The sequence below is a fragment of the Biomphalaria glabrata genome, chromosome 2 (genome assembly GCF_947242115.1).
Source record: "Biomphalaria glabrata chromosome 2, xgBioGlab47.1, whole genome shotgun sequence".
NCBI classification, from domain to species: domain Eukaryota; kingdom Metazoa; phylum Mollusca; class Gastropoda; family Planorbidae; genus Biomphalaria; species Biomphalaria glabrata.
The window spans coordinates 63,963,385-63,988,055 of record NC_074712.1 but is presented as its reverse complement, the minus strand read 5'-3'; the positions used below and the strand labels follow the sequence as shown (position 1 = coordinate 63,988,055).

General features: G+C 34.5%; 1 protein-coding gene across 2 annotated transcripts; it reads left to right on the top strand.

Annotated features, from left to right (window-relative positions):
* The first annotated feature begins 150 nt into the window (after positions 1-150).
* LOC106053776 (serine/threonine-protein kinase LMTK1-like) lies at positions 151-24,603 on the top strand. 2 transcript variants are annotated; one of them, XM_056021925.1, is made up of 12 exons: positions 151-303; positions 2,124-2,234; positions 2,484-2,679; positions 3,889-3,959; positions 4,110-4,237; positions 4,359-4,446; positions 4,649-4,782; positions 5,362-5,446; positions 5,736-5,854; positions 7,026-7,175; positions 7,847-9,248; positions 17,716-24,603. In XM_056021925.1, exons 2-12 carry the CDS (start codon positions 2,145-2,147, stop codon positions 17,902-17,904), a joined length of 2,652 nt encoding a protein of 883 aa, XP_055877900.1. In that variant the 5' UTR covers positions 151-303; positions 2,124-2,144; the 3' UTR covers positions 17,905-24,603. The 2 variants fall into 2 exon arrangements, with proteins under 2 accessions (XP_055877900.1, XP_055877899.1); XM_056021924.1 differs by having other exon boundaries at positions 7,847-10,307.
* Positions 24,604-24,671: the final 68 nt, after the last annotated feature.

Below are 24,671 nucleotides of genomic sequence, written 5' to 3'. Positions count from 1 at the left end.
AATACATTGACTAGAAGAGATCGAGAAGAAAACAAATGCATATTTTCTAAACATAACAACAATCATACTATTTCAAAATATTTTGAGCTATATAAATAGGTTTTAATGGCCAAATGAATAATTTAATAAAATCCGAAAATAACATTATCAATAGTCAATCGTCTTGGCTCCATAACCCCTGACCCTCCAGGTGACAAGCATAACGAAATAATGGGTATCTTAACTGTTCCTGATACGCCTACCTGAGTTAACAATAACATGTATTTCAATTATTTGCCGGCAGTTTGGATTTTTTATTTTACAGTAAGTATCTAGATGTAATCTCTGACCAATAATAGATATATTACCAGAGTGCCCAGAGATGTAAAATATAATACAACGTAGACTCCTTGCTTGGCTTATTATTATTATTTATAAGTAGAACTCCTTGAGTCTTGAGTCTGAGTAGTCAGTAGAGTAGTGCTGTAGTGGCTTGGGCTTGAGACTTGAGTTTGAGATCTAGATCTAGACAGTACTAGACTAGATTCTTGATCTAGATCTAGATCTCAAGTCCAAGTGACTCCGACTCAAGATATTCTATGATTCTTATTTCTTATTCTACTTCTACTATTTATATAGCTATAGATTTAGTAGATCTAATTCTAGATCTAGTAAATTTTAGTAGACTAGTGAGTAGTATAGACTCTTAGTCTTAAGTCTTAACTTAAATTAAGTAGTCTTATTTAAGACTTAAACTAACTTCTAAAGACTTAAACTTAAGTCTTAGACTCTAACTAGAGTTTTTAAATGAATAAACAAGATACTCTGCACACTTTCTCATGTAAAGAATGAAACCAAATCATGCATAGTATTAATAAAGGTTGTATTTCTTCAATACATCCATGTATATTATATATATATATATAATAATGTGTTTAAGAAGCAATTCTTATATCAGATTGTATATACATACCACTCTAGAATTGTGTAAATCTATAGATAAATAAAAAACAACATTGAACCACCTATTTTGTCCGTCACAAAATCATAAGAGAGAATACTATGAAAGGCTGCTTTGAATGCTACAATAATCAAATTTCAGCAATAGTTATTAGCTGTTTCAGTATCTAATTGAAATAGTTGCACAACAAACCAACATTTAAGTCTATTATTCTAGTACTAGTGTCTACATTATTTGAATTTATTGTTCTATTCAGTGTTGTTACCTTTCAGTTAGGTATGCTTTCCCCTCCATCTCTGTTACCCTTTTTATCTTGAGCTGGAATTTCGTAAAAGGAATTGGAGATTCCCATCAATGATGGATAACTACAAATAACTTGCTTATTGGCGTACAGAAAAGTTGTAAGCCATGTTGGCGATATGACAAGCTGTGTTGGCGATACGACATCCTTGACATTGTTTAGTTTGTCTTTTTCATAATCTCTCCAATGTCATATATATGCTTCTATTTAATTTTTTCTAAGTTTTTCTATACGTTACCTTAGATTGCTCCACCACTTTACCATAGTTGACATCCTTGACATTGTTTAGTTTGTCTTTTTCATAATCTCTCCAATGTCATATATATGCTTCTATTTAATTTTTTCTAAGTTTTTCTTTACGTTACCTTAGATTGCTCCACCACTTTACCATAGTTGACATCCTTGACATTGTTTAGTTTGTCTTTTTCATAATCTCTCCAATGTCATATATATGCTTCTATTTAATTTTTTCTAAGTTTTTCTTTACGTTACCTTAGATTGCTCCACCATTTTACCATATTGCTTTCTCTTCTTTTACTGACATCACTTTATTAACTCATTCTCTCCCAATTGACGATACCATCATTGATTTGGCCACATTAAATTATTTTTTGTGTTTTATGAACATTAATTTGTGCTATATAAAAAGAGCTTGCATTCCCATTTAATTCTATGCCAAATAAAATATTTTCTGATTACAAAGCTATTGAAGTCTAATCATAACAGGGAAGTGAACTGCAAATGAGCAATATGAATTATTCCATCGGATCATGAAAAATAATTATGGAGAGAAAGAGTTAAAGAATATAACCAGGAAAAAAAGGAAAATTTAATCAAAGACCAGATTAGTTTGTTATGAACTTAAGTTGTTTTCTTTTTTAGAGAGCCAGTAAATTTTAAACTATGTTTGTGGAAGTGACAGTCAGTGTTGCTTCAGCCTTCATCCTTGTGATTGCTGTGTTCAGCTGCTTAAGCTGTTTGTTTAAAAAAAAGGTAAATAAGTGTTATTAGTTTTTTTAATGTAGTGTTTTATTGTTTGAAAGTCATTCATATATAACAAACTTCCGAACGTGGTAAGATTATTACTTCAAGACATCATAAATAACACAATTTTGGAATTACTGTTTGATTTTTTTTTACATTTCATTTAAAACTAGAACTTCGGAAAGTTGTATGATTATTGTCTCATAATATCAAAACTTTGGATTAGCGTTTTTTAATTTAATTTTACCTTTTATTTAGAACTATAGATCAGCTGATTCCAACAATGCCCAACACAATCCTGCATTCTCTGTTGACATTTCCGATGCACCAGGATCTTTGGAGAGGGTCACTATTGAACCACTGCCAGACATTCTGTCTAAAGTTCCCTCGGCTACATGTTATAGGCCAAAAGTTACATGCAAGGGACAACAGGAGGCACTCTTGCCACTTAATAGTAAGTCTTGAGTCGACTGAAGCATGTCACAAAAACTCATTATAGAAGTAATTATTGGTTAAGCTTGGAGAGTTGGAGTTGTTAATGTTTTTCAGGAGTCTTGAAGATCTTTTGATCAGATCTAATACATTTAAAGCAGCAATTATTTTATATTGTATGGCAGGCAACACAATGGGCTTTTAAATGTAAAACTATTTTACATTTTCTTGTCTGTGTCTCAATATAAGTTATCTTTTAGAAGTATTGGGCCTTTGTAACATAGCTGCTTGACCTATATCTTAACTAGTCGACTTAACAAGTTTTGTTTGACATATTTAATTAAATTATACATTGGATGGCTGCCTGGTTGTGTAGCATGCCCTTAGGACTTTTGTCTTGATGATCCTAGGTTTGAACCTTGTTTGCCACCATCCCTGACATCCTCCTATGGAAGGTTTGGGATAGAATATATTAATCTTCTGTTATCTTTTATTTGACCAGAAAAAGGAAATTATACAAAGTTTAGCATTGACAAGTTCTATGTCTTTATGTATCTTACAATTTACAGAATATTTAATTGTATTCAGGCATCTACATGGTTAATTGAATAATTATGGGGAATTGGTTGATTACCATTATCTTGAGTTATTTAGGTGAAAATCACTGAACTAAATGTTTGTAATAAATAATATCAACACAATGTTTAAAATTTTTAATCAAGACTATTTACAATATATGTAATTTAAAAACTTTTTTTTTTTTTTAAGACTCATACAAAATGAAGAATTTTGTACTTTTTTTTTTTTACATGAAACCACATGATTGTAAAAAATAAATAAATTGTTTTCATTATTAATTATTCAAAAAATCTTATAAGTAGTTTTTTTCCCCCAAGTTTCGTAACTATTATATATATATATATTTATAGCTCAGAGCTCTTTGGTCCAATCTCATTTGTGGACCAGTTGGGGGGGGGGGGGAGGGGGTATCTAGGAGTTGGTTTTCCATGCTGCCTTTAGGCGCTCACTAAACACAACTCTGCCCGAGTCGGGTGTCGAACCTCGAGCCTATAGTTTCATCATCACAACTTAAACAGTAACTTTAATAATATATGAAACTCTTTAAAAAAAAATATTATGGAAATATTGTATGTTAGTTTGGTGGTAGTAATGATAGTACATTGTTGATTTATTATTGAATTGAAATTATTGTATTACATTTTATTTGCAGCAATACAAAGACACTTTCCTCGAGACCATTTGACCTACTTAAATGAGATTGGTTCTGGCTGGTTTGGACAGGTTAGTGTTACACAGGTTGTTGATTCAGTTGAATATTTGAAGTTTTACACCCCATTAACAATTTATTGTTCTGTTCCCGTGTTTTTACTTCACATATTGTATAGACTTGCCAGCTTGTCTTGTTCACTAAAATGTCTAAAATACATGCAGGTGATAGAGTCTGAGGCAGCTCATATTGTTGACGGAAGCTCCAGGACGAAAGTAGTTGTGAAAATTCTGAAAGAGGATGCCACCAAAATGGAACAGAAACATTTTATGGAGGAAGTCTCTGTATTTAGGTCAGACATAAATAAGCTGTTAAACTAGTTGTTTTCAAAACAACATAATTTATTAGGTATTGTATTGATCAGTTTTTTTTTTTTTTTTTAAAGTTGTCATTATTACTTTGCTTTTTATTAGATGTCTGGATCATGTCAACTTGTTGTCATTTCTGGGTCAGTGCACAGACATTCTGCCACACCTCGTAATTTTGGAGTTCTCTCCTCTGGTAAACGCTCTTTTATTACAATTATCTCCTTTGATAATATTATTTTTAGTTCTTTGAGGCTTGCGTCATTTTTATTTCTTTCTATCAAAAATAACAAAATGCAATTGACACAATTAGAATAGGATGTAATCATTTTCTTTTTTGAAGTAACGTCTGTATTATATAAGATAAGAAGATAATTTAATCTTACTTTGTTTGACAGGGAACCTTGAAAACACATTTAGTTTGTCACAGACATGAAGCTGAGAAGTTAATCAAGAAGAATCATCTAGTGACATTCGCTTTAGATGTGGCAGCTGGCTTGGCCTGTTTACATAGGCATGACTTTATACATAAGTATGTTGAATGGCTGGATACAATTTGTTACAAGTGGATTTCTAAAATTATTGATTGGGAGGGGGGGGGGGGGGGTAATAGTAAATAGAATTGTTAATTTGGGGGGGGGGGAGGTTATAGTAAATGGAAGTGTTAATATGAGTTAATTTTGGTGGGGGTGGTGTTTGTAGTAGATAGAAGTGTTAATATGAGTTCATTTTGGCTTATATTCTTTTTATTTGGATGGTGAAATACTAAGTAGAGTTGATAAAAAATTTTAAACAAGAAAACTAAGAATCTTCTTAGTCATTTTTATATTGGAGGTTCAGACTAGTAATTCTGTATCTGAGATGAACCATGCAGTGGCTTCCAGATCAGTCAGTTTCCATATAGTTTTAAAACTTGTATAATTTTATTGATCCTATAGAATGAAAATGTAGTTTAATTATTTTCTGTTTTGACTGTTAGTTATCTCATCTGAATTCAATCTTCCCGAAACTGAGTCAAAATGTCCACTAGATTCTTTTAAAATACACATTTCTATGCTGCTAAATTACATAAAGACTGATGTCAATAGCTTAACAAATGATTTTATTTCAGTGACCTGGCTGCCAGAAATTGTCTTGTCATGTCTAACTATACCGTTAAAATAGGGGATTATGGGATATCTGATACATTGTTCAAGGTAATATTTGTTTTGTTAACTTAGCTACATTTTCTGTTACACTCTAGCTGTTCTGCACTTACACTGGAACACACTGTAGCTGTTAGTTTCACTTTCTGTTACCCACTTGAGCAGTTACATATTACAGCTGAATAATAGAAAAAAAAAACAGATGAAATGCTTAAACTTAATTTTATTTTAAAAGAATAGTGTTCAGAAAATAATTATGATAGAACCGTTCATCCAGACCATGTCTCTCTTGATGCAGTTCAGATTTTCTAACTCTTGTACCAACTGATGTATTTCTCAGGAAGAATATTACAACACTGGAAGAGAACTCTTGCCTATTCGATGGATGGCTCCTGAGACACTTGTCATGTCTAATGGTATTTGGACGTCCAATTTTGGTGACAAGGAAGGAGATATTTGGTAAGACTGTCTGAATAATGGAAATACCTCTATTTTCTGCCATCTTTATGGCTATATACATGATCACAGCTGGATGAAATGCATGATCACAGCTGCATGATATATATGATCATAGCTGCATGATATGCATGATCACAGCTGGATGATATGCATGATCAAAGCTGTATGATATACATGATCACAGCTGGATGATATGCATGATTAAAGCTGAATGATATGCATGATCACAGCTGGATGTTATACATGATCACAGCTGCTGATATACAAGATCACAGCTGGATGATATACATGATCACAGCTGGCACAACTCATTAAACTGATCTGAGAAATATCATACTCTTTACACTGACTTCTATTTCATTCATTCCAAAAAGGTATCCTGTTTCTGTTTTGGAGCTATTCTAAAAAAAAGTCCTTACCTTGGCATCATCATTATTATTGTTCCTTTGCGTTCCTCATGGAACATAGTAATGTAAAGCTCCCCTTTCTTACCTTGTGGTCTACAGAGCAGATGATGTAAAGGTAATCTGATTCTGTGGCCTACGGTTAATGAGGGTGTCATGTGGCCAGCACAATGACCACCCTCCTTTACTTTTCCCCAACTAATGTCAGGTACTCATTAGAGCTGGGTGGACTCAGAGGCTCCCAAGGATCCCGAAATAAAAATCCCAGTCTTCACCAGGATTTAAACCCGGGACACCCAGTTCAGAAGCCAAGCACTTTACTTCTCAGCCACCGCGCCTCCCATATAGGGCCTCAGTAAAAACACGCCACTCTCCACAGTCTCTTGCTATTTTTTCAATGGCTTCCCAGCTCCTTCCTGTCCTCTTGGCTTCATCCAGTACACTGCCTCGCCACATTCTTTTTGGTCTTCCTCTACGTCTTGTGCCCTTGGGGTTCCACTCTAAGGCCTGTCTAGCTCTGTTGTTGGTCTTTTTTTCTAAGGGTTGGCAGACAGTAGAAATTTTTTTTTATTGATATGCTCATCATTCTTATATTTCAGACCCCCACAACCTAAATATTATTTTTTTTTGATGTCCTTAAAACTTACATTTTTAAAAATTTCTCAGTGTACTTGATGCAACTTGTAGGTAGATACTGTTATGTCAGTTAGATTCTAGACATTTGGCATGCATTTATCTCATGGATGTACTTTCTGTCCTATTTACAGGTCATTTGGAATGCTGCTATGGGAAATCTTAACATTCGGAGCATTTCCTTTCAGCGAGTTGAGTGATGAGGCTGTGTTACAAGGTGTCGTCATTGACAAAACATTACTGCCGTCTAGAGAAGACCTCAGAATTCAGGCGGTGGAGGAAATGTAAGCAGTGATCTTTGTTCTGTAACCTGAAGCATTGACAGACATGGTCTTATCTGGGCATCAAACACAGATTTTTCTTGCTTTCAATAAAATAAATTGTCTTTTTGGCCCCCAATATCTAAGTGCACAATAACATTTATTAATATTTCCTCCATCTGAATAAAACTCAATGTTTATGTTTAAAACACACATCTCGACATTTTACCACTTAGGTTTAAAAAAAAAAAGTCTAGATTTTAAAAACTTGTTTATTTCTGTGTGCATTGAAAGTCATTCAGTTTTTTTTAGGAATTGCATGGATCAGTTAATTTAAAAACTGCTTTTCTTATTTTGTCTTAGAAATTTTACTTTTGGTTATTTGGGATGCATGGTCAAAAGGCTAAGTACGCTTTAACTTGGCTTGGCTACCTATGAAGGAGTCTCGTGGTTAGACTCCCGACTCAAGTCAGAGTTGTGTTTACTGAGCGCCTAAAGGCAGCACTGAAAAACCTTCTCCCAGATACCCCTTCCCCCACTGGTCCATATCACTCTGAGCATGCTATAAGCATTAAAGTAGCGCTATATAAAAGCTATAATTTTAAGTATAGATATGTTACATCTATATATTTTGTTCATTTTATAAAAAACTAAAAAAAGACGAGCAGTTTATTTTATTGTTTTTCTCATTGTAGATGGCCAGTCATGGCGCAGTGTTTTCAAAGTCCCCACCAGAGACCGCATATTGAAGTTCTGCACCAAAACATAGAACAGATAGTCAAGGCTGACACGATAGCCTCCATCACAGACTTTGACAACAGATGGGAGAAACTGGTTCCTTACAGACCTGAACTGGGCAGCAGGATAGCCCTGGCTGGAAGCTTTATCACAGATGATTTGACACCGCTTTCCGATGATTCTTACCCTGTGAGTGGAGATCTGACGACTGGGCCATTCGAGAACCAGTCTGAGGATGAATACCTGGTGGACACCAACATTGTGTTAAAAGACAATTTTAACGCTGTCGCATCACTTCCTGCGTACAGTGGTCAGGCTCAGCTGAGTTTTGTAGATGAAACTCTCTTTGCCGCTAAACATGTGGCACCTTCTCCATTGCCTGCCGCTGTTCATCCTGCACAAGTTACTTCGAGTGACTATTCATCAGATACTGCGTCCAACATGACAATGTCAGGCGATGAGAACTTTGTGAAACTAGACCTATCTCCTCCAGCATCAGAACTGTTCAGTGTCCTGGATGAAAGCGAGAGTAAAATACATTTGTTGGCCAATGAAAGTAACAATAACATCTTCACCCAGCAGACAGAACCAATCAGTGAAGATGTAACAAACACATCTCCCAAATATTCCAGTGGTGAATTCACAGAGTTTGAATCATCTGTTGAACCAAAGTTTGAAATAAAAGAAAATCAAAATGGCAGTAAAGAGTTCACAGAATTTGTAAGTTCATTTTCTGACAATGCAGGAGTCGCCTATCAAACTTCTGATTTTGAAAGCTCACTTACAGACAGCACAGCAGTTGCCTATAAAACTTCAGAATTGTTTAGTTCCTCTAATGAAGAAAAAATGGAAACGGAAAATTCACTTTCAGACCCTAGCGACAGAAAGAAAGACAGTGGAGAATTCACCGAGTTTGTAGCTTCTACTCCTCCATTGGCAGTTGATGTTTTTACAAGTGACCTGACTCTGCCATCTTTCACTAAATCAGCGGATGGCTTTTTAGACCTGACTTCCTCTGGGAACATAGAGGAGATTAGTTTGGTTGTTCCCTCTCAAAATAATACCAACAGTTTGATACCTAATTTTAATCCTGATGGGAATGGTCATGTGACATTACCATCGGATTTTAGTTTTTTGGAGGATTTGGTCAGTGGATCAGCCCAGAAGCCGGCTTTCCTTACGTCAAATGATTTGTTTGATTTTCAAGATATGCCTCATGAGCAGTCCAACACTACGGGCATGGAAATCAAGAATGATCTTCTGGGGCTAGTAGAAGCAGCTATGCCCCTAAGTCAGCCGGCACACCAAATTGACCCTGCTGAACAGAATGAAGGCTATGAGGATCCTGTCAGTGAAAAGGTAGGTAGATGTGACTCACAAACGCCATTGGCTGTCACTAACGGCTTTACTTCTATAGATGATCCAGATCCTTGGGGTACTTTTGATCTTGCACTAGGAGACCCAGTGACTTTTCAAGTGGAAGCTTCCGACATGTCTGTAAAATGTCATAATGACCTCTCTGAGCGCATCAATCATGATAACCAATCAGTACTTAGCAGTAAAAAAATTCAGGATAGTGTTACTGTTGAACCCAAAGACTGTAGTGTTTCCCCACCAGCTGAAGAAGATTCTGATACAGAAGTGAGTAGCAGCAGCAGTTCAGGACAGGAGTACATCTGTTCTGGTGAGGCTTCTAAGCTGGAGCCACCCTTTCAGATGTTTGGGACGCAATCAGATTTAGATGAACAGACGTTGCAGCATATTAGTGAAATATATCTTTCACGTGGGGTCAAGTCCCCAAGAGTGTTTGAGATCCCTCCTCTGGAAACTATTTACGAGAACCAGGACATGGCAGCAGTGGAAGAGGAAGAGGAGCATGTCGTGGATGTTCATTCAGACAGCAGCTCCTCGGAGGTCCGACTTGATGACCAATTTGGAGGTGACTTTGAGTGGGATGACCTTGTGAATTCCAATTCACCCCCACACCAGTCCTTTCGCAAATTGACTTCCATGAAAGAACAGTCTATTTCTGATTGGTCCTTAGATCTGGAAGATGACCAATGGGAGTCCCCTTCCAATGTGTCCAACGGTGGACTAGCAGATTCTGATTTATTGTCATTCAGTCGGAACAATTCAGTTTTATCAAAACAAGTGACACTTTTGCCATCGTCGTGGCCGTCTTTATCTGGTCTGAACCAGACTAGTTTATACTCTTTAATGGATGATTATCCCACAGATGTAACATCACCTTCAGAGGAAAACTATGAAGAGTCAGCATCTAGTTTGAGTTCTCGGTCAGCATCTCCAGTTACTAATCCTTCCATGACTCCATCCACTGCCCCTTCACTAACTGTCAAACCTTATCATTTTCTTTACGAGACTTCTGAGCCGCATCACGAATCCTATCCTAGCAAGCAGGTAACATTTTGGTTTATCACTTCCTGTCAGTGTCCAGTTTTTCTATTTATTTCATACAGTTTTAGTAGTCCCACATTTTAATTAAAGGGAGCTCATTAGGAACCAGCATGGAATATTGTACCTTTGTTTGTGTATGTATTTGTAGATATAGTGCATTTTAAAATTTGAGTACTTGTGCACATTGACTGTGTTATAAACATATTCAAACTCTAGTTTACCAATGCAGCAACGAAAAAAATTTAACTTCAATTTGCCTAGTCAGTGAAGATGTCATAGTCGGATAAGCTTAATGAATAAAGAAAATTAATTGTTAGTGTTAAGATTTAGTTTCATTAAAATATTTTCTTACATTAAGCACTTAAGATCGCTTGGAGTTAGACCCAGCTTAAAAATGGCTTTTAACATTGTGCCAAAAATGTCAGACTTACTTATTAGTGAGAAGATTCTCCAGATTTTTTTTTTAACTTTCTACTTATTTATTTATTTTCTAAAAATGGCAAATTCTAGCCTAAAGTTTGAACTAGAAATAGGAATTATGAAACCTAAGTAAATAAAGGCTATGTTAAATTGACTTACAGAACTGTAAAGTCTAATTAGTTATTGATCTAGAATGAATGCTTTTCAAATTATTAAACTATTATATTTTTAAAAATAATCAAATGCATCTTTATGAACCAATGTAACTTCACTTTGTATGACAAAAGGTGTTAAAGGGTTAACAGTGTTTTTTATTTTAAATCTTGCATGATCTGTGATTGTTGCACATTACTGTTTAATGCACTTTTTTTATCTTGTTGGTATTAATTTAACCCTTACATATCCCAGAATTGCATTTCTTTGTCAAGCTAGTTGTATTTGATAACGTGTAGTTTAATGAAAAAGCCGCCATCTATTAACTATCAAACTAGTCATAGTCTTATAAGTGTACATGGTAGTGATGGTGATCCTTTTTTCTTTGTCAAATTATTTATCAGACAATAAAGTTTCAAGTTTGTATAAAGTCCTCTAGTATCAGGTTTGTATAAAGTCCTCTCATTTCAAGTTTGTATAAAGTCCTCTGGTTTCAAGTTTGTATAAAGTCTGCTTGTTTCAAATTGTATAAAATCTTCTGGTTTCTAGTTTGTATAAAGTCCTCTGGTTTCAAGTTTGTATAAAGTCTGCTTGTTTCAAATTGTCTTCTAGTATCAGGTTTGTATAAAGTCCTCTCATTTCAAGTTTGTATAAAGTCCTCTCATTTCAAGTTTGTATAAAGTCCTCTAGTATCAAGTTTGTTTAAAGTCCTCTCATTTGAAATTTGTATAAAGTCCTCTGGCTTCAAGTTTGTATAAAGTCCTGTTGTTCTGGGTCTACATCTTTGTGTATAGAATACAGACTAAAACTCAAAATATCTAGGTGTAATTATAAATTAAAAGTTATCATGGACTCCCCATATTGATGAAATCATTAAAAACAAACAAAGGATTACAGTTTATTAAAAGAAAATTTTACAAATTAAATAAGAACATAAAACAAAAATGTGATTTAATCTTGGTTAGGCCAATAATAGAATATGCATCCTTGGCTTGGGACCCCTCAACTCAAGAAAACATTTAAGGAAACTAGAACAGACACAAAAATAGAGAAAGATAGATTCATAACAAACAAATATTCACATAGTAAACTCACTATACTTAGAGACACTTTAGGACAGAAGAATAAAAAGTAAAGTAGCTATAATTCTTAAAACACTAAACCATAATTTAGAAATAGGAAAAAAAACAACACTATACTTAGAAAGACACAAAGGTAATTGCACATTTCACAGTCTTACTTAAAATATATATATGTTTTTAAAGTTACGTACGACTTTACAGAGAGCTTACACAGGCATCTATTTCTCTTGTTTTGACAATAATGATTGTTGTAGACATCCCACTGATAATACTTTTATGTCCTATTGATTGCATTGTTGGTACGCAGTCATTGGTTTCTGCTCCTGACAGCTAGTACACCTAAGCCAGTGTAGGCGTATTATATTCTTTTATTTTGTAAAAATACACAGCTTTCAACTTAAATGTTGAAGCACAAGTTAAAAAGAAAATTTCAAACGAAATATCACTCACTAAAAGTACACGGTTTCGTCAGAATCTTTTCATCCTACACAACCATACTCACACAATCAGTCCATATTAATGTCATAACTACAAAACAATTAGGAGTTTTTAACATAATGAAACATTATATATTTTTTCCCCTGTTGTTTAGCCTTTTAACAATAAACAAAAGAAAAGATTATTGAATAGCATCAGATAGTGACCATTTGACTTTCACTGTTGCATGTTCTTAGGAAGAGTTACAGTCCAATGCAGTGAACTCACTAGGTTTACTGAACAAAAAATAGATAACCACTAAGATTAGTTTATGTTAATATTTGATATGTAAGTTATAGCCCTTAGTCATTGTGAGTTATGCGTCTTTTTGTTGTGAACATGTCCTTCCTGTCTAAGATGGCGTCCTATGTTGATGATTAAAAGTGTTCGGCCCAACCACGACAATTGTTGCCTCAATTCTTCAGGACATACTTAACATGGTGGCAGCGGAAAGTGAACCACGTAAGTGCTTTCACTCTCGCTAGAAGTAGAAGACTAGACGTCAAGGGAGAGATTAATGATAAATTGAGAGCTATATCGGACAGTCTACCCACAAGGTCACGTACGCTTAGGCCTATCAAGGGAGGCAACCAAGAGATTTATAAATCAGACAGTTGAGACTGAGTTACTCAAGATGTCGGAAAATCTACTGACTCCACCCCATTGCCTGGAGCTAACGGAAGGTAACGTTAGCGAAAATTTCAGACGGTGGAGGCGGCAGATGGAAATATATCTGCAGGCGACGGGGGCCTACGGAAGGCCCAAAAGCCAACAAAAGGCCATCATACTACATTGTGCCGGCCCACAGGCCATCGAAGTCAGTGACCAATTCACATACCAGGAAGGGGAGGACGAGGGCGACCCGGAGACACTATTGAAAAAGCCTCCCACCTAGCATACGACAGCATGATGAGGCGGGCGAGGGCTCTGATTTTCTGGCCAGGAATGGCTGCAGAAATCAAACAGATGTCCGACTCATGCACTGCCTGCCAAGAGAATAAGCCAAGCAATCAAAGAGAAACGCTGAGGCCACATTATGAAGGGAAAGGACCTTGGGAAAAGGTTGGAACAGACTTAATGGAGATCCAAGGGAGAACATACTTGATCACAGTGGACTATTTCTCAAATTGGATCGAAGCTGACTTATTAACAACATCAACCTCAACCGAGGTGATAAGAAAACTTAAAGCTCACTTTGCCAGATTCGGAGTCCCTAAAGTCCTAATCTCTGACTGCGGGCCTCAATACACGTCTCACGAATTCGCCGTATTCACTAACAGATGGAACATATCGCACATCAGGTCCGATCCCGGACACCCCAAAGCCAACGGAAAAGCAGAGGCCGCAGTAAAAACAATCAAAAACATGATGAGAAAGACCATCGGAACCGGAGATGATCAATACGAAGCCCTGCTGGAACTTCGCAACACTCCCAAACAGGACTGTGGCTATAGCCCAGCCCAGTTGTGCTTGAACAGAATAACACGGTCACTTCTACCCCTGAATAAACCCCTTGAGCCTGAAAGCTACACAGAAGGCCTGGGGGCGAAAGCCCGTCACAGGTACACCATAAAAAAACACTATGATAAAAGAGCAAGAGACCTGCCCCGGCTGAGTGTGGACCAAAACGTTTACTTCCAGAGTCCAGGAAACAATGATTGGCGGCCTGGCAAAATCATTATGAGAAACAGTGAGCGGTCCTACACCGTGAAGGGAACAACGGGCGGTACCTACGTTAGGAACAGAGTGCACATCCGGCCCAGGAATGTCCCTTACTCAGACATCTTTTCAGATGACGAAACGGCAACTCATGAGGCACCACTAGATGCCTCATCCACAGACTTAACACCACACCCTGCTTTAGAGTCCAGCGCCGGCCCTGATGGGATCCCACCCTTAGCTCACGGAGCAGAGCCTAACGTGAGAAGGAGTGGGCAAACGAGAGCCACACCTACGTGGCACAAGGACTATGACATGGGCAAGTGGTGACAACCCCTCAAGTTTTGTTTTTTTTTGTCTTTTTTTTTTCTTGCTACATTTTTGCTAGGTCTGCATAGCCTTCAATATTGATGTATATTATGTTCTATGTATATTATATGTTCTACTCCTATTTATAATGTTGTGCATATACCAATGTTGTCTGTTGAAAATGTTATCAGTGTATCGTAGTATCATCGTGTCACTGTATGTGAAAAGGTTATTGTCTACAATGTTCGTGGTGAAAGAGGGATGTTTCTAGCCATGTGCTCGTTTTGGAATGTTGTAGTGAATATGTTTCGTCTATAGAAAGGGAAGGATGTTAATATTTGATATGTAAGTTATAGCCCTTAGTCATTGTGAGTTATGCGTCTTTTTGTTGTGAACATGTCCTTCCTGTCTAAGATGGCGTCCTATGTTGATGATTAAAAGTGTTCTGCCCAACCACGACAATTGTTGCCTCAATTCTTCAGGACATACTTAACAGTTTATTAGACATATTTTGGTATTTGAAAAATGTTTCTTTGTCTGGATTTTGGTTGGAAATGAAAAAGTTTTTAGATTAGTTTCACTTTAACTTGAACAGGCACCATAATCATTGGCATTATCAGTCACCATTTATTTTGAATGAAATTGAATCAGCTAGTCATTTTAAGAACGCTTTTTTTTTTTAAATACACAAAATAACTGTTATAAAAAATATGGCGAACTGTTATAACAAATATGGTGAAAAAAAAAAGGTGAATACATCTGAGGTATGCACACAAAAAGTGCTTACAGAAAAAAGTGCTTACAGAAAAAAGGGATTAAAAAAAGTTATAACAGAAAAAAGTGATTACAGAAAAGTCTGCACATTACTTAAGGACAAACACTAGCATAGTCTAATTTTATTGAGATTGATTTAGATTTATGTCCTCAGAATACAAGAATTTTGTATTAATAATAATAATAAAATAAATTATAGCTCTTAAATAGCACTACTTTCATGCTTATAGCATGCCCAGAGCGCTATGGTCCAATCTCATTTGTGGACCAGTGGAGGGAAAGGCTATTTGGGAGAGGGCTTTTCTGAGCTGCCTTGAGGCGCTCAGTAAATACAACTCTGTTCGAGTCAGGTGTTGAACCTCAAACCCCCTTCATAGGTAGCCAAGTTCAAGCGTAGTTAGCCTCTTGACCATGCATCCCATAATAATAATAATCTTTATTATCCGTATGGAAATTTGTCTTACAATTTGTGCATTACACCAAACAAAAAAAACATTATAACTATAAGAAACCAAAGTGTACATTCACACCAGACTCACTCATAATCTTTTTTATCCATTAGGAAATTTGTCTTACATTTTGTGCATGACACCAAGCAAAACATTATAACTCGAGAAAACCCAAATATACACTAACACCAGACTCACTCATAATTTACATGTGAAAAGTTTATATCAGATAGTTGAATTTTATTAAATGATTTGATTGCCAGGGGGACAAAAGAGTGTTTGTGTCTGTTTGTCTTTGCTATCGGTATCTTGTATCTCGTTTGTGATGGTAAAATTTCAAAATCCTTACCCAAAGAATGATTTTTTATTTCTAGAATCTTTGTAGCTTAATTATGAATGTTTGTCTCAAACAGCTGCCCAAATAGGGTTTTGTTTTTTGTCAATCACTTTACCAGCAGCATTGAGGACTTTATGAAGTTTATTTTTAGTTTCAGAAATCATTAAAATATTTCTTGTCTTTGAATCGACTTTTCCTTCCATTCTCTATGGTGACTATAGAGTCTTCTGGATTTAACCTTGTATAGAGTATATGATGAGATTACAAAATTAATATGTAAGATTTGTTTTTTGTATTTGTAGGCCTACTACTTCTGTACAACTTCTGAAAGTTTGTTAGTCAAAAGAGGTTAGGATTTAAGAAACATCTGCAAATTATAAGATAATCTTATAACCTACTCTTTTTAGAAACATTTGAATTATAAGATGAATTGTAAACTAAGTGTAATTACTGAATTAAATCACTGACCTATGTATAATGGCTATGTAATTACTAACCTGTGTTTGAGTGTCAATCATTGTGCATACTAATAGACGTTTGACCATGTACTGTTTTATATTTAACACGGTGGACTATTTTCTATATCTTTCTTCCAGAAGATTTGATATTCATTTCTATTTTATATTTGTGGTAGTTGATGCCTGTCAATGTTACAATAACGGCACTAGCCTATATGTTGATTGTCAATTTAACAGCTTCGTTATTTGTAATAACTTAATGTTCGTGTCAATGAAGATAAAGTTTGCAATATTAAAAGCTCTGGCTACAACAGAAAATTTCAAAATGAAATGGTGAAAAAAACAACAACAACAACAATAATGTAGTCATTATGTAACTAAAACTTTCAGTTTTAAATTTCACTATGTACTATTTGTACAAGGTGTATATTCAGTGCTGGCTGATGTGAAATGTATACAATTATACAAATATGTTTTTACTTCTGTTGATTCAGATCTATTAACTCTTTCTCTCCTATCTGACGATACCAGCGTTGATGCCACCAGAATGTGGTAAATAATTACAGAGAGAAAGAGTTAAAGGAGTTTAATATTTTACTCAAATAAAAAAAAAATTGAATCTTGGTGGGTTCTGCTAATGATTACAAGCTCAAGGCAATATTTAAGATTAGTATCATAATTTTCACCACTGATTTCAGAACAAAACTGGTTTTGTCAACAAGAAATGAACATTTTTCTTCAGAGTTTGTTTCCCCTTTTTTTCATGAAACAGTTGAATTTTGCTGAATATTTTCTGACTAACATTATAGTTTGTAGGTCCTAAAGCAAGAGCTTTCTAAGTAGTCAACAATGATAGAAAACTAAATAAGTCAGGAAAAAAGAAATGGTAATTATGTTTGATATGAATGCCAGTTTTAAACTCATAGAAATAAAAAAAAAATATCACATTAAAAGTGCTAGAAATATGTTTAATTTTAGTGATATTTCAATTCCCCACCCCCCTTCTAATATATGTAATAAGAACAGCATATTATAAGTTTGGCTATGTTAAATGTTTAATTTAATTTTGTTTTCTTTGTAATGGTGTCAGATTTAGATCTTATTTTCACAAGCATTTTTATTTTGAGTTGGCAACACTGGTTTTGGTAATGAAATTGTTGGTGAGAAGATTTAGAACTTTAATTTTGAAGACTACCAATGTCACTGTTAGCCTTAGATTGTTTTTACTACTCTGTCTATTAGGATGCGACTGTCCAGGTTTAATAGTATCTTTTTTTTTTTTTTTTTTTTCAGCCATTGGTTCATGATGATGCAGCAGTAATCACTGAATTGCCTGGCTCTGGCCAAGTAGAGCAGTCTGACAAACCAGTGGTAGCAGAAGACAAATCCCAGCATTCCCTTCTTTTGGAGACAGAACATCATGTCATAGCGGCACAAACTTCTTCAGATACTTCTGCTGAACATAATAATCAATTTATATAATTTTTCATTAGGCACTTCATCACAATAGCTTCTGCATTTAAACTAAAATACAGTATATTTTATCATGCCATTCATGCTATCTCTTTCTCTCTCGAAATATATATACATATATATTTAAATATAAAATATATGTTTATTTATATATTAATTCAATATACACAGATTAATTCATATAGACATTACAGAGACTTTGTCTCATTACTCATCCACGACTGAACTTTGCATTTGTTATAAACAAATTAATGAATGGGGAGTTTTCACTATAAAAAGGATTTTGGGTTATATTTAAAAATGAATGTATTTGTACATTGGTTGTGTGAGTGTAAATTCAAACATATTCATCATAGAAACTGGTTAATGTGTTAGTGTAAATTCAAACAAATTCATCCTAGAAACTGGTTTATGTGTTAGGGTGTAAATTCAAATTCATCATAGAAATTGATATATTTGTGTAAATATCTATAATATTGCTCCTTAATTGACACTGTGACAAATCATTAACAGGACTGAGGACTTAACCAGAAATAAATTATCAATAGATAAATAAAAAGGGACAGCGTGATAGTTTTAACATATACCTGGAGCCAATAGGAAGCTGCAAAGCTAGTAAAAAAATGTTTTACTTATTTCGGATGTTCCTTCAGAGTTGAAGATAATTACTTCCTAGTCCAAACCTCCCATCGATAAGTCCGAACGACAGTCCAGCGTGCAAACCGCACGACCAGGCAGCCAAGCTGATAGAAATGATTACAACTGGTTGGCACATTTTAAGAAAGCAGAATCTGTCCTGTTCAAATTTACAAGAAAAATATTCTCAGAAATTTAAATCAATATCAAAACAATTTGGTCATTAATAAATTTCAGATTTTTTTTCTTTGAAAAAATTTAAGTTTCCCTTAAGAAATAGTTTTTCCCCAAATCATCCATCATCAGAATAAGCATTCTCTTCAATTCTAACATATTTTTACTGTATATAGGCATTACCGGCCATGTCGTTCATGACCCATTTTAAATAAAGATGGCTGCTGATGTCAACCGTTCATGTTTAAATGACAACGCTTTAAAACAAAACCATCAATTAAACAAGTTTCTTAACAATTCCATATTTGCCTCCCTTGGTGTCTTTCGTTAGCGAAGTTGTTAACAATTAAACCAATCATATCAATTGTATATAGCATTTCAAGGATTTTTATAAACTGTATGTTCATAGTATAATATATTTCATATGTAGATATATTCCATGTGTAATTGTTGATTGCTATCATACGCCATATCCTGACCTTGTGATATATTTTATTTGGCGTCTGCTAACCACCAAATACAGTGCCTTAAGTCTGTCAACCACATCCATTTTTATTTTCTTTCACATAATTTCTTTTCTTTTTTTTTTTTCCCCATTTAATTTCTTAAGAGAAAGGCAGCAGTTTTTTTCTTTTTTTTTTTAATGAATTAACTGTGTGTAGTTTAGAATTTGTCATTGGATTTATCTCCCTTAATATGTGGTGACTTACTGCCAACTATGTTAGTTTTCTCTGCAGTGCAGACCCAATTAATATCTGTATTTGGTATTTTTAAACTATGACGATATTCAGAAACAGGGTCTATGATGTTGTGATTATCAAGACTAAAGCTTCTAAAGGGTTGATTGGAACTTGATACTTTTGATAGATGTTTGTTATATACAAATGTACAAATGCATGCACATCAAGTTGTTTTTATCACAGTAAAAGTTGATCTAGATTTGTCTGCTATTCGATTGCCCTATGAGTATGTCCAGTACTATATCCCTGTTGCCAATATGTCTCTTCACACACATTCCAATGATATTTGAGACCTCTGACACTTCTCTTGACTAACCTCTGACACTTCTCTTGGTCAACCTCTGACACTTCTCTTGACTAATCGCTGAACAGATTTTTTTGTTATTGAGGATGTAGGATGTAGAATAGGTGACTACTAGTACAGTGGTTCTCAAACCATAAGGGGTCCTAAGAAAGATGAAAATTGTATACAATGAAATTAATTTTTTCTTAAAAAAAAAGCCAGTTTATCCAATCGGATAATTTGAATAATAATCAACATGCTATTCACTACTGTTTTATAGGTCTATCATGAACTATTCCATGACAACTTTAACTAAAGAATTGAAGTCATTCTTCATTTGGATATTTCTGATTAGATATTGAGCCCTTTTACGCGTAGACATTTTGAGTCGTTATACAGAAGTTGTTAATTGCTTTCCCGTCCTCTTCTTTGGTAGAACGTGGAGTCAGTGCCATAATGAGCCTCGACAAATAAAAGAAACTAGAAATTTGTGCTCGTGGAGATTTGCTGTTGCTATTTGCAAAATTTTGTGTGTTTTTTTTACATCTCTAATTGATATACTATGCTTTTATGTAGCTTTTTCACTTACGGATCCGTGGGCAGGTTTTGGCTATTAATTTAATGGGGTCCCAGTTCAAAAAAGTTTGAGAACCTCTGCACTAGTAGAACTGGTGTAGACAAGTAGGTCACAATATTCTTTGGTATATGAAGGCATCTTTGCAAGGAACAGTTGGAACAGTTTAACGTCTAAGTCTGCTTTGAACCTGTCCAACGAGTTTTTGCTTTATCTGTAAACAAATGGAAGGACCTTTCTTTACAGCTAATTTCTGTTTTCAAGTAGTTTATCAGAACTAGACAAGAAAACAAAAGCTTAACTTATCATTAAACATCCTTTGTCAATATCTCTGTACCCCGGGTATCTCTTTCCTTTGCAGTTTTAACCAAAAGAAAAATGTCTCAGGAAATGTTTACTATTATTTGTGTTACAACTTGAGAAAAAAAAAGGAAACTTTCCTGCATAGGTCTCAGCACAGTGTACTTTTGTGTTCTTGTTTATAAAGTTGTTTCCCTTGTGTGTTTGTAGTAAACAATTTAGAAGTTTTTTTTATATATATTTTTTAAAATCTTCATGTTTTATATATCATCGTCACACAATCAGGTTTTTTAACTCACAAATAGCTTTAATCTGTAAGAGAGAGTGGTTTCCCTAGTATTTATTTCTCCATTACTGATTCTGATAGATAACAGAGTAAAATGTCTTTTCTAATATAAACCTCAGCCAGTTAGGGGTAACACATTTGTGGCATTCAATATATACTTTTTGACTGCTGCATCTATTAGTTGATTTCATTTTTAAATTATTTTTTTCTGGGAAATATTTTCTAGATTTTAACTGAGTAGTTCTGCGTTATCTAATATTTTTTAACATTTCAATAATTATTGGTTGGTGCAATTCAAATGTATGTCATTCATGTTAATGTAACAAAAAGATTTACTAACATCATCTATTGCATTCTGTGGCATTTTACATCTCGAGACAATCTTTTCTGTTTGCAACTTCTTCTATACCATTAGGACACATAATATACGTGAATGAACAGTAATCTAAAAATGAACGATTTGGCTGATTTTAAAGTTGTGACGTTTACAGAAACTCTTTGTTAACCCAGTTAGCACTTTCCTTCCTTAAATTGAAGATGTTTCAGGTAATTCTTTTTTTTTTAGTTCAAGGTTGGGCAGAGAGTTTGGTCTTTGGACCGAATCATAGTAAATGTGTTACTTAGGTGTGCTCACCAACATATTATTAGATTATATTGAAAAAAAGACCCCACATCTCATTATCCAATTTATTGTGTTTTTTTTTGTTTCATTTTTAAATTGACTCTTTGAGTTTGTTTTTTTATTGGGCTTACAAATTCGGCAAGATATTCGTGTGGGACTCTCCTATTCCAGAGATTCTTTTTGCTTCTTGTTTCTACCAATTGGCTACACCTTTGAGGTGTAATGGCTAAGTGACTAAGGGCTTGGCTTAGGAACCGAGTGGTCCTGGGTGAAGACCAGGATTTTTTATTTTGTAACCTTTGGGTCTCCTCTGAGTCTACCTCGCTCTAATGGGTACTAGACATTAGTTGGAGAAAAGTAAGGGTGATTGGTCATTGTGCTGGCCACATGACACCTTTGTTAACCGTGGGCCACAGAAACAGATAACATTTACATCATCTCCCTCATAGAACATAAAGTCTGAAAGGGGAACTTTACTTTTACTTCATAGTGTCTTCTTTGTTTTGTTTGCTTTCTGGTTTTCTGTGAAGTCAGCAAAGTGTTTAGACTAATAACACGCCAAATCTTTGTCAGGAGCAAGTCACTTTAATCTTTGCTTTGTGCCCAGCACATTCTCTTGAAATTGATGATTCAAATTGAAAAATATTAAAATTGTCATTTTTATAGAAAATTTCACTTCTGGTCTCTTCATGTCAGTGTTTTAATTTGAGTTCTAGAATGTCTGCATATACATTTGAAGTCTAGGCCCTTGTTACTAATGTCTGCTCTCTACCTGTGCATTTGTTGTGGTGATATCATTAGTAACCTTAGTAATCATTAGTAGTAACTTGAGTCCATGTAATCACAACAAATTTTCAATATGGATCAATAAAAGCAGTCTTAGTAAAGAAATGATGTTGACAGTCTCTAGCAGTTGATATCATATTTTATTATGCTGTTTGATTTGATTTTGTTCTTATTAATACATTGGTGTTAGAATGTAAAGCAGACACTGGCTAGATTCTAGGGTTATGTTATTTCAAAATTGTATTCACTCAACTATCATTATCATAGATTAATCAACAATTAACCCGAACCATTTTTTATACTTTTAACATACATACGTGCAAATCAAATGTATTAACAAAATATCTTTGCACATTCAAAAAGATAAATATTGCTGGTGGGACGCACTAAAAGTCTGAAGTGCTGCACAAAGACCATCCCTGTCCTATCAAAATAATGATGCAGTGTCTATGCTCCCTCGGCCTCTTTCCTAACACCTTGGCACCAGATTCCTCCATCTGTTTGGTCTCCCTAATTTGTTGGCTAGTTGTGTGAAATATTTGAAAAGCATTTATATCAAAGTATTTGTGTGTTCAGTATGAGAGTCAATAGTACGCCTCAGATAGAATAGAGATTAGATTATATTGTGATTTTTGTAACATATCATAGAATGCATTTGATGGTGAGTTTAGACACTTTTGATTTTAATCTGTGCAGATTTTTCAAGGATAACTTACAGCCATTTATTTTTTAATCAATATTTAGTCCTCACATTAGCATATAGGTTAGTGATGCTATGGTTTTAGGCTATTTACAAGTGTGCTACATATTATATTACATATTATTTCAATAACATTATATTTTTATATCTATTTATGCAATACTTTTATTTCTAAACAGGAACAGCTTGGTTTGTATTGGTCAGTGTTTGGTTCACATTATGCACACATATCATATTTATGATACTTTATACTCTCATAAAACTTATACACAACATATTTGTAACAGATTTATTAACTAGCATTTATGCTTTATTTTGAGCTCATTATTAATATTAGAGTTTGTGTTGTATGACATTACAGTCTTTTGGTTTGACTTTAAAAAAAATGTTTGGCTTAATTTTAACTGGAGTGACTTTCTTAATTGAAATCTAGCACATGAAATTTGGTTGTTTTGATTGTAATAGAAGTGAGACTTTCACGCTGAACATATTGACACTGTGGTTAGTTTCATTATTGTACTGTAAAATGTGGTCAGTATATAGTATAGTATTGTTGTGTGTCTTACTTGTATGTAAACAGCCAAAAATTTTGATTTTTTTTTTTTGACTCCAGTCCAAATATCAGCTATTATAAAACATTATTTCCAAAAAGTTATTGCAGCCAGCTCAAACATTTTCAGCTTACTTTTGTTACTTCAGTTTACTGCTATTTCATTTACCTCTTTCAGTCATGAAACGACTGTGGTTCATCTGGAACACTTTTTCACTAAACAAGATTACCAACTAAATGGTTTCTGGTTATAAATCCTAAACCTTATCAGAACATCTTATTTTCTAGAAAGTCTCCTTCAAAGAAGAAATCTAACAATTTTTATTTTTTACTGCCTAGTTATTTAAAATTGAACTTGCTGTGACCCATGATTAAAGCAAAATATAGCTCTTTAGATGCGTCATAACACAGTCTGATTAAACAAAATATAGCTCCTCTCTAGATGCATCATAACTGATTTGCTCCAATATTCATCTTTCCCTTCTGCTAAGTACAATAGTAGGAATTTATCTTCTTTCTAGGAGGAACGCCCTCAAATATTTGAATTAAAAGAAATGGTTAAATTAAGCAGGGTATTTGTTAGTGAAGTATTTATTAGGTAGTTGTATGTAATGAATCTTGTGCAATAAGAAGCAGATAATCAAATCCATTTTTTAAAGTGACAGGCCACAAAGTATTTAAACTAGAATAACGAAAAATTTTATTTTGCGGTTTACGCAATATTGGGGTTAGGGCATGGAGAGATCTGATTGGAGGGATGTGTTGAAGCAGACTAGAGCCCTCCATGGGTTGTAGAGCCACTGGGAGGGATGGATGGGTGTTAACTCAAAATCGGGTCACTTGTAAAAGAATGAAAAAAAAAACATCACCACCCAGTTGGCAGGTGCATGTCTTGGTCAAAGTGCTTCTTTGATAGTTGTTGAACTGACTACAATTAGTACGATGGTAGTTTTGTACACTAAAGAACTAATAACACAACTCATAAAGTCTCTATTTGTCAAATAATGTTGAATTTATTGGAATGTTTAAGACATGGAAATAAAAGATTCAACAGTAATATTGTTTCGTTGGACTATTACACTAACTATTTTAACATGAAAACTTTTCTTTTTTCTTTAGCTATTA

Excerpts from the sequence above, each read along its gene's own strand:
- LOC106053776 (XM_056021924.1), top strand. The coding sequence starts at position 2,145 with ATGTTTGTGGAAGTGACAGTCAGTGTTGCTTCAGCCTTCATCCTTGTG. Across the intron at positions 4,447-4,648 it reads TTTTGGAGTTCTCTCCTCTG|GGAACCTTGAAAACACATTT; the intron begins GTAAACGCTCTT and ends TTTGTTTGACAG. Across the intron at positions 5,447-5,735 it reads TATCTGATACATTGTTCAAG|GAAGAATATTACAACACTGG; the intron begins GTAATATTTGTT and ends TGTATTTCTCAG.